We start from the raw sequence: 11050 nt of genomic DNA on the forward strand, positions 1-11050 counted from the left end.
TTTTTTTTTTAATTTTCATTGCATCTGCAAGATTCCCTATTGCTCTTCACCCAGGTACACTACACCAGGATTCAATTTCGAATCCTATTATGGTGGCTACACTTACCCTGGTGATTAAGACATACGCCACATGCATATATTCTGCAAACAATAATGTTCGTTGTGGGCAGCAAGTTCTAGAATTCCAAGAACTCACTCCTTACCTTTCACTTCACAAGTCAATGTAACACTCTGTTTCTCTTTAATCTTGACATCTTCCAGTGTGTTCTCACCCACAATGTGAGGAGGAACTAAGACAAACACACAAAGACACGGGACAAGTAAGTTACAGCTCTATCAGCAAGGACAAGGGCCTAAACTTCAAGCAAATTTTCTTCATAGCATGTCAGAGCGTTTTTGTTTGTTTGTTTGTTTGTTTGTTTATTTTTTTACCAAGTCTAGTTTTCACCCATTCTGTAAAGTTATTATGAATCCCATTTTGATGCATTAAGTTGTAATTTAAATAATATGAATAAAATGTGTGATGGTTACATTGACTTGTTAATTTGACACTATCTCTAATCCTGTGGAAATGAGTTGCAATGAAGGACTGTGCCTCTGGGCATGGCTCTGAGGATTGTATTGATTACGATAATTGAAGTGGGAGGACCCATCCTCTCTGGATGGCAGTAGTCCCTGGGTTTGATTCCTGGACTCTTTAAGAAGGTGAAAACCTCTTTAGGAGTGACTCTGTAAGAGAGACTCTCTCTGTAAGAGAGTCTGTGCAAACAGGCCTTCAGTCTCTTTCTGCTCTTGGCTATGCATGTAAATAATTTCAAGTTTCTGCTACCTTGACTTTCCACAGTGATGGGCTGTGACCTCATATGGTGGCTTAAAATACATCCTTTCTCCCCCAACTTACTCGATTACTTTATTGCAGCAATATAAATTAAACTAAGGCAGAATGTGTCCACAGATAAGTGAGTAAGGTCTCTCACTTTGAGCAAGATACAGAGGGTCTTAGGACATTTCTGAGCAGTTTTGAACTGGCACAAGGCAGTTTGGCAGTTGAAGTGGACTCATTTCCTCCAAATAACTGTAATGCTGAAACCTTGCCAAGAATCATAGTCCGCAGGCCAAAGAACACATAGGTATAAATTCCAGCTGTGAATACAGTTTTTACCCTGTGTCCAGAATGCATTGTGGCCAATTGTATTTCCCCTTAGATACTGCAAAGTGTGCAAGTACCTAATACTGAAAGTCCAAACGCTTTCCTGTCTTCACCAGCTACATTCCTTACAATACAAGTGTATTGGCCAGCATCTTCTGGTCTGGTCTGCATCAACCGCAGCATCCTGCCTCCTGGAAAAAGCAGAGCACCAGATGACTTCAAGATAAATATAGTTCCAGGTGGCACCAAGTGAGAAATGGAGTTTTGCTGAGAAAACTGCTGTTGTTAAGTGTGAAGTGATAGAGTTATAAGGCAGGGATGGTAGTACTATCTACAGGGAAATGGGTGTGGGAAAGGGCAGATGAAGTCGGATAAAGTTTGGCCAGGTTTTGTGTGCCCTTGGAAGTCATGCTAAGGAATTTAGTGTTTGCTGAAGGTGAAGAGGGAGCTGCATGTATAAAACAGGGCTGTGATCTGATTGGCGTTTTCATAAGTGGGTGTTGACCGGATGCTCAGGAAAAGATGATGAAATGTAGCTGTGAGATAAAATGCAAGTGTCAGCAATAGGGCTGTATAGGGTAACATCCACACACACAGAAGGGTAAGCCATGAAGATGGACTGACTTGGGGCTGTCAGGTCAGCGTGTTGGAAATCCTGAATCATTAATGACAGGGTTAGAGAGGTCACCCCAGGCACAGGCACTACAGTGACTTCCTTGCATTCTTTCCATATTTTGATTTTCTGTTTTGCTCGAAGAGGAAATGCACATAGACAGAGACATGCTAAAAGATGGAATTTGGCAGGAAATTTTCTTAAAGGACAAAGATAGAGGAGTCAGCAAATATGACAAAGCAAAGCCTTTTTAAAAGTTATAGATACAGTGGAAGCCGAGAACGCCAAATGAAAAATCTCAGGGGGAAAAAGCCACTACTCAGATTTATCAATAAATTTTTAGGCAGGCATATTCTTGCTTAGCACCTTGAATTTGTATTAAAATGCTGATTGATACACATAAAATTCTCACTTAAATATTCACCTGGATCTTGTTGAAGAGCTACCATCTGCTTTCAGCTTCTATAGGGACAAGCTGACAGCATACTTGTCTAACCAACAGCTTCCCTGTTCTCAATTTACCAGAAGGTCACTTTAGCAATATCTTATTTGAAGAAGAACAAAGCTGATTTCCTGAATTGAATTTTGTTTTTCCCAGCAAAACAGCAGTAAACAACATAAACAGGTTGTTTTCTTTCTTTAAACACTTTTGTGAATTCTGAAAGGATTCAAAGGATTCACCCACTCATTGCTAGCTCAGATTAGTGAGTTTGCAATATGGTTCCAGTTGAGGGGTGTTAAAGTGATACAATTTATCTGAGTCATTACTAGGTCCACAGCCATCTTTCTTTTCTCTTTGCTCCTTGATCTTCTCGCGTAATCTCATGAAAACCTGAAATGAGTATGACAGCAATATATCCTTGTATGAAGGCATTTCTTGTTCCTACCGGATTTTAGGGCAGTTATCTGTTCTTGACAGGCAATTCTATGACAATGATAGGGTGGCCACCAGGGTCCTGCTTGCAGACAAGCCTCAGGAAGATTTGCCTTAAGGGAACAGAATCCTGCAGCAGAGTGCCAGGGAGCAGCTCATAGGCCAGGGAGCAGCTCATAGGCCAGGGAGCAGCTCATAGGCCACTCATAGGCCAGGGAACAGCTGATAGGCCAGGGAGCAGCTCATAGGCCAGGGAGCAGCTCATAGGCTACTTATAGGCCAGGGAGCAGCTCATAGGCCACTCATAGGCCAGGGAGCAGCTCATAGGTCATGGAGCAGCTCATAGACCAGGGAGCAGCTCATAGGCCAGGGAGCAGCTCATAGGCCACTCATAGGCCAGGGAGCAGCTCATAGGCCAGGGAGCAGCTCATAGGCCACTCATAGGCCAGTGAGCAGCTCATAGACCACTCATCTGCTTCTCATTTATCCATCACATAAAACATATCCAGATTGTAAAGCTGAACGGGTCCTCTGGCAGTCACAAGGTGAAATACTTCTAATGTGCTTTGCTCAGGGATCTCCAGCTGCTGGTCAATCAAAACAAATCTAAGCAAAACCAAACACCACTCCCGTAAATGTGGAAGGAGCCAGCCGACTGCACTCCGCCATGCCGCTTTTATTTCTGTGATCTTTGATGTTACCTCATTTAATAAATTCAAACTTTATAGAACCCAAACTATTTTTGTTAAGAAATGAAGATAATTTTGAGGCAAGAAGACAACTTGCTCAGGCTTTTGGTAGCCAGACTATAATAAAATCTTTGCCACTACTTTGCTCTTTATAGGGCCATAGAGACAGAGTCCTATGAAATGAAAAGCTCCTAGGACACAGGATAGATTCAGGGAGTTTCCCAGGATGTGGGTATCAGATACTTTAGTGAGCACAGTGTAACTAGCTCAACACGATAAATTCACTTCAGTTTAATAAAAGTCACAGGACATGGATGCTGCCAAGGTTAACCAAGTTGAATAACTTTGTCAAAAGCTAAAGAACGATTGTCTTTTTAGTCTATGTGATAGCCATTATCAAAATAGGCCAATTGTAGATTCCTTTGACATGCCACAAAAGCCCTCCTGCTGGGCTTATATTGACCCATGTAGGCTAAGAGAGTCAGGTTTCCCTACAAAATTATCAGAAGCTGAACTAGGGATAAGGTCTCACCATGCAGCGAACTCTCTTCCTAAAAATGTAAGTACCATTCAGATTAGTCAGGCATCTGCTGACAGTTAGTACAAGGGGGATGCTATACATCGCTAAGGTGATGCCGACTCCTTTTCAACATAGCTATGTTTCAAATATGTTTGTGTAATATGATGAGTAGGTGTCATAATAAGTACCCAGATCAGAAGAAAAGAAATGAAACAACATAAACAGTAAAAATGGAAAACAGAAGAGAAACGGCATCCATATGAAGGTGGATCCACATGAAGGTGTATTCACATGAAGGTGGATCCGCATGAAGGTGGGTTCACATGAAGGTGGATCCACGTGAAGGTAGCCAGATGATCAGGCTATCCATTGAGAATACCTGAGAGAATCTTCACAGTGTTGCCAAGGCTAACAGGCCAGCCATCTTTCAGCCAGGTTATGGAAGGCAGGGGAATGCCCGAAGCTTCACAGGCCAGAGATACAGAACTCTTTTCCACCACACTGACATTCTCAGAGACTCCATGGTTCCCTATGATGCTCGGAGGGGCTGGAAGACAAAACCAAAGTGACTGGAAATAAAACGTAAGGTAGCTGACACATAGAAAGCAATAGTCCTCAACAGTTTCTTTCTATCAGGAACTCTCTTTTCTCTGGTTAGTAGTCATCAAAATAAGGAATCATAACAATGTTAACTCTGCAGATAAAAATAGACGTCACAGCTTTCCAGTTTTAATCGATTTGGAATTGATATTTCAGCAATGGTGAGCTAGTTTCTGAGTTTGTCGTATTTTCTGACAGATTAATAATATAGATTCGCAACCTTCTTATAGATGGGATTCTGAGTAAAAATCAGGGGGTTGGGTCATCTCTGGGATGAACTGGGAGTGGGCAGACTCCTGGGAGTCTCGGGGGAGGCTTCTGAGACCTTCAGCAGTGGGGGATACGCAGCGTGAAGTAACCACACCCTGTAGCTAGATGGGGCTTCAAATGGAGGGAGGGGGACACCAACCCACCCACAAAAGCTTTGATCCAAAGTTTGTCCTGCCTACAAGATGTGCAGGGATAAAGATGGAGCAGAGATTGAAGGAATGGCCAACCAATGACTGGCCGAACTGAGACCCATGGCATGTGTGAGAGCCAACCCCTGACATATGCTATGCTTGCATAAGGGCCTTCTAAGAGGCTTCATCCAGCAGCTGATGGAAATAGATGCAGAGACCCATAGCCAAACATTAGGCAGAGCTAAAGGGTCATGTGGAAGAGTGGGGGTAGGGGGATGAATTGAGGGAACTGGAGGAGCCAAGGACACCACAAGAAGACCTATAGAGTCAACTAACCTGGGTCCATGAGGGCCCACAGAGACTGAACCATCAACCAAAAAGCATGCGTGGGCTGGACCTAGACCCCTTACACACTTGTCGCAGATATGCAGCTTGGTCTCTGACTCTGTTGCCTGCCTTTGGATTCCCTTCCTCTAGCTGGGCTTCCTTGTCTGGCCTCAGTGGGAGAGGATGAACTTAGTCCTGCTAAGACTAGATGTCCCAGGGTGGGTTGGCACCTATGGGGGACTTCCCTTCTCTGAGGGAAAGAGGAGGGAGTAATGGGGGAGGGGCTTGTCAGGGTAGTATTAGGAAGAGAGTGGGGAGGGGGCTACTATGTAAAGTGAAAAGGTGAATAAATAAATAAATTAATTAATTAATGAAAAATAGTTATAATCTTAAAATTTAAGACAATTTATCAAAAATTTAATGTTAATTTTCTTTCTTTTTATTATGTTCCCTGCATCTTTGGCATACATGTTGGTCACAAATGTAAGAGGTTAACACTAAGCTTCATTCATCTCCTTTTGGTGTATTATGAGACAATTTGGCTTTGTAAATAATGTTGGTCTGGAACTCTCTATGGAGCCAGGCTAGATTTGAACTCATAATCCTCCAAACACAGCCTCAAAAGTTCTGGAATTATAAATATTCACCAGTAGACATAGCTTTATTCATTTATTTATGAGATTCAAGCTGTAAAATCTGTTCCTATTAAAATTTCCCATTGCTTCTATACATTTTAAATTTATACATCAAATTGCATGCATACAAATAGTTGACCTTAAGTTTGTATATATTTAGCCTCTTCCTGAACCAAATTTGTCATTTTCTCATTAGAATCTTAAATCTGACTTTAATACACATACCTCATACCCATGGGACTGATCCAACAAATGTTAAATAGTCTTTATTTAAGATCTGAATTTGAAAATTGTATAATTAAAAGATTCAGCCAGATTTGGTGTTTGTAGTGCACGTGTTTAAGCCCAGCACTAGTGAGGCAGAGGTAGGTTGATTGATGTCAGCTGGTGTGTCTACACAGTGCATTACAGGTCAGCCAATTACACAGTGATTGCTTGTCTTAATTTTTGTCTATGTTATTACATACATCCGCAAAAGAGCACCCAATATGTGTTTGTCTCAGTGGGTAAAATGAAATCAGACATGGAAAGATAAATGAAGAGACTAGGGAAGGGGGTGGGACACTGTCTTCTTGCACTCAGGATCTCACACTGTCTATATTTATCTGCACAAGAGCTATCCATACAAGATAGAGCTAGTCAAAAATTCATGCATAGATGGTGGCTATAACTCCAGACCTTTTGTCTTATTAAGGAGCTATTGATAATTAAGAGCTGCCAGGGAAGAGAGAATCATTCTTGGAGGACGTGGCCACTAGAAGTTTTCCAGTGCTTCGTGGTTCCATACCATGCACATATGGGTAGTGCTATTTGGACTTAGTAATTTATGAAGAAGAAAAAGGAGGAGGAGGAGGAGGGAGAAGAGGAAGAGGAGGAGAAAAAAGAAGAAGAGAAGAAGGACTTACAAATAGGAGGAGAAGGAGGAGGAGGGAGAAGAGGAAGAGGAAGAGAAAAAGGAAGAGGAGAAGAAGGACTTACAGATAGGAACATGTTGTCCCTTTGGGAGGCTCCACCCAGAAGCTAGCTCAGACAGATACAGCTAAACAGTGAATAGAAAGCTTGAGGACTCTTATGGAAGAATAGGAGGAAGGATGGCAGGCCCTGAAGGGGATAGGAACTCCACAGGAAGTCCAACAGAGTCAATTAACCTGGCTCTGAGTCTGAACCACTAACCAAGGAACATATACCTAGACCTTCCCACACATATGTAGCAGACGTGCAGCTTGTTCTCCCTGTAGATCCCCAATAACTGGAGTAGGGGCTTTCCCAAAAGCTGTTGGCTGCATGTGGGATATGTTCTTCTAGCTGGGCTGCCTAGTCTGGCCTGAGTGAGTGAAGAAGTGAGACTTGAAGTGTCAGGGTGGGGGAATATCCAGAGCGGGCATCTGCAAGTGGAGACGGGGAGTAGGGATGGGGGAAGGAGTATGGGAGGGGTGACTTAAAGGAGATCAGTGAGCGGGATATAAAGTGAACAAGTAAAAAATTGTAATTAAAAGAACATTTAAAAAGAAGAAGAAGGAGAAGGAGAAGGAAGGAGAAGAAAAAGAGAATAAAGATGATGACGATAAAATAATAAATTGGGATAAAAGGTACTAGAGGAGATATGGGTAGATTTGGAAGGAAAATGGAGGATGGAATGTTTTAATGATCGTATTTCATTGTATATATGAATGAAGCTCTCAAAGAACTTCAAAATGAGTAGGATACTAATATAAGACATTCAGGCCAGGCAGTGGTGGTGCACGCCTTTAATCCCAGTACTTGGGAGACAGAGGCAGGCGGATTTCTGAGTTTGAGGCCAGCCTGGTCTACAGAGTGAGTTCCAGGACAGCCAGGGCTATACAGAGAAACTCTGTCTCGAAAAAAAACAAACAAAAAACAAACAAACAAAAGGCATTCATTCAGCTCAGAGGTCTGCGTTTTCAGGATAAATGGCTTGCCTCATCCTGTGAATGATCTGGTTGCTTCTCTTTCAACTCACCATGAACACTTAAGTCGTATCTTCTGTCAGTCATTCCTGCTACATTCACAGCCACACACAAATAACGACCTGTGTCAGACATGTGGACATTCTTCAGCTGAAGGATGCGGCCTTCATCCAATATCTCCACTCCTTTTCCCTTGGTCAAGGGGCGGCCATCTTTCATCCAGGTCACCGTTGGCTGAGGAATACCCTGCACCTCACACTCCAAGGAAATACTTTTCCCACGGATGACAGTAATCTCAGGGCGGTGGCCACCACTGTTAGCTATCGATGGTCGGACTTTGGGGAGTGGAAAAGAGAGAGTGAGAAACAATACAGGAAATGTGTGCTTCAAGTCTAATAGGACTTTGAACTTTGAACTTCTGCTCCTCTTGCTTTCACTCTAAAGAACCAGGACAATGGGAATGTGCCTCCACACCCTGGTTGTATGTTATGCGGTTGCACGCTAGAGAAACACTACCAGATGAGCTACATAATCAGTCCCAAGTTAAACGCAGTGCAATGTCAATATATTAACTACTAAAAATGAATCAAAACAACAAACTGCATGATTATATAATAAATTATGAGCACATTGTGAAGTACAATTCTTTTGTTTCTAAGTGGGTTAATACCTAAAAGAAAACTATTGACCCAGGAGGAAAAGAATACTATATTTTTAAAGAAATGATACAGTAACTGAATTTGTCAATTATAACTCTGATTCACAGAAATGTTCCTAGTACTACAGTGGATGTGGTAACTTTGGGCTTCTCAACTTGTTTCACTAGGGATTCCTCTGCACCCGATAAAGTTCTATGTGACTCTGGATACGTAGGCACATAAAACTGGTATACAAACCAAACACTTGCTGATAATAAATCATAAATAAACTTATTTTAAAATAATTCTTTAGTATGTACATAATTTATCACTTACCAAAGACAAAGGCCATATGCATACTAATGAGATAGACATGCATTTTTTAAAACATAATTCAACCCTTTAATGTTTAAAGAGAGGCCCCATGGGGGCTGGGCTCTCTTGATATAAAGCAAAAATATTAATACCCTTTCCTTTTCTTGTGTTCAGTGTGGATTTAATGTAACAGATACAGCAACCATCTGCAGTACCACGAAGGAAGGGGTAGAAAGTCATGGAGCCAGAGACCAGCTGCCAGCCTCAGCTGTCATGGAGCCAGAGACCAGCTGCCAGCCTCAGCTGTCATGGAGCCAGAGACCAGCTGCCAGCTTCAGCTGCCATGGAGCCAGAGACCAGCTGCCAGCCTCCGCTGTCATGGAGCCAGAGACCAGCTGCCAGCCTCAGCTGCCATGGAGCCGGAGACCAGCTGCCAGCCTCAGCTGTCATGAAGCCAGAGGTCAGCTGCCAGCCTCAGCTGTCTCCTTGTGGGAGGAAGGAGACTTCCAGTTTATTCCATTGATAGTCTGTTCTGTTCCTATGCAGCTGACCTTACCTAATCGATAATGAGTCTAAGAACTAGAAAGTAGAACTCAGCCAATTTGCACTCATATGTGTTTGGAAAAAAATGGACCCGTGTCAGTGAACCCGTGTTCTAGGGACAGTTTTCCCACACATAAGTCACATAACTTTGATCAACCATGAAAATATGTTTGAATTCCCGAATGTGCAAGCTAAAAGCAACATCTTTCCCTTATTAGAGATGCATATAAAGATTAAGTGACAAAATGCACTCTAAAATGTTGCACAGGTTATAGTTGACATATTCTTTTCAAATAAAAAATTTTATATATTTGAAATATAATCTAAGCCTGAGGCTGTAGCTTAGTTAGTGGGTAGTACTTGTATAGCATGCATGTGTGCTAGCACATGCCTGTAGTCCCAGCTCAGGAGAAGGAAACAGGAGGATAAAAAGCTAAAGGTCATTCAAGTATATACCAAATTTAAGACAAGATTGGGCTACATGAGAATTTATCAAAACATACAAAGCAATAACTACAATGAAACAAAAAACACTCTATCAACAACAAATATTATTAAGTGTAATTCCCTCTCTTCCCTTTCTACATATTCCTCCCACCCAATATATTGTAACCACCTCCATGTGTCTGTTACTGGTGGGATGATGGGGAATGAACAACTGGATTGATGGATAAATAATGGCCCAAAGGAAGTGACTGATCTCTGGTTATGTCAGCATGATTTATACCACATGCAAGGTATAGCTATACTATTATATATACTATACTCTTACAGTTCTAAAGAGAACTAGAAGGAGAGATAAAAATCTTCAGAAGAACTGTGTACCCAGAGGTTGAGGAGGTCAATAACTTACTATACACTTGCAGGTTATACTCTTTCTTTGCAACTCCAGCCACATTGGATGCCACACATGTGTAGAGTCCTGCATCTGCTTTCTCAGCGATTGAAATTTGTAACCGTCTGCCACCAGATAAAATGTGAACACGTCCCGCAGAGTCAGCCAACACCAGAGAACCTGTAATAAAATTCAAATGGAGGAATCCAAGGCAAAAATGTGCAGCTTTTAGATACATGCTCAGATAGGAACTTACTTATTTAATTACTAATTTAAGTAACTGAAAGGTAGACAACTATGGGATAAATATTTGCTAATGAAAATGTACACAGCTACTTATGTCGTAAAACTGCCATAAATGTTTACTTTAGAAAATAATTTAAGGACATTCATGAAGAAAACAATAATTCTTTGAATGGTAGACACTTGATGATTAATACATTTGATTAAAAAGCATGGATATGGTCTCCGTCCAGTGAGTTCCTAAGCCGGGAGCAGCCAGCCAGGAGGCACAGGCCCCAAGAGTCACAGGGGAGCTGCAGGGCGGCAGGGACAGGATCCTCTCAGCTTCCAAGTGACAGAGGTGGATCAGCGACCTTAGCTGCCCCTTCCTTGCAAGTGGAGGGCCTGCTTCCAGGGACCGCCTTGACCCAGAGTCTCTGGTGAGAGCCGCCATCTTCTCTCCTGTGAGTTTCTAAGACCAGAGCAGCCATCTGGGAGGCACAGGCCCCACAAATCTCAGGGGTCTTGCAGGGCATCAGGGACAGGACAAGCCCTGGTCAGAGTCACTAAGAACATCTAACACCAAAAATCAAGAGATGGTGAAAGGCAAACGCAAGAATCCTACCAACAGAAACCAAGACTACTTGGCTTCATACTCCCACTGCAGCAAGTCCTGGATATTCCAAAACACCGGAAAGCAAGAATTGGATCTAAAATCATATCTCACAATGCTGATAGAGGAACTTAAGAAGGACATGAA

The 11050-nt window shown here is 42.2% G+C and overlaps 1 protein-coding gene across 3 annotated transcripts in view; it reads right to left on the reverse strand.

Moving 5' to 3' along the window:
- Positions 1–11050, reverse strand: part of Hmcn1 (hemicentin 1) — a 473399-nt gene that overhangs the window by 123137 nt on the left and 339212 nt on the right. For all 3 annotated transcript variants that reach the window (XM_031384523.1, XM_031384530.1, XM_031384516.1), the window contains 5 exons: positions 10087–10248; positions 7791–8072; positions 4226–4393; positions 1228–1341; positions 204–290 (listed from right to left, as the gene is read on the reverse strand). In XM_031384523.1, the coding sequence (XP_031240383.1) occupies positions 204–290; positions 1228–1341; positions 4226–4393; positions 7791–8072; positions 10087–10248 (813 nt within the window). The remainder of the gene's footprint in view (positions 1–203; positions 291–1227; positions 1342–4225; positions 4394–7790; positions 8073–10086; positions 10249–11050) is intronic.

This window comes from Mastomys coucha, unplaced genomic scaffold, assembly GCF_008632895.1.
Source record: "Mastomys coucha isolate ucsf_1 unplaced genomic scaffold, UCSF_Mcou_1 pScaffold1, whole genome shotgun sequence".
Classification (NCBI taxonomy): domain Eukaryota; kingdom Metazoa; phylum Chordata; class Mammalia; order Rodentia; family Muridae; genus Mastomys; species Mastomys coucha.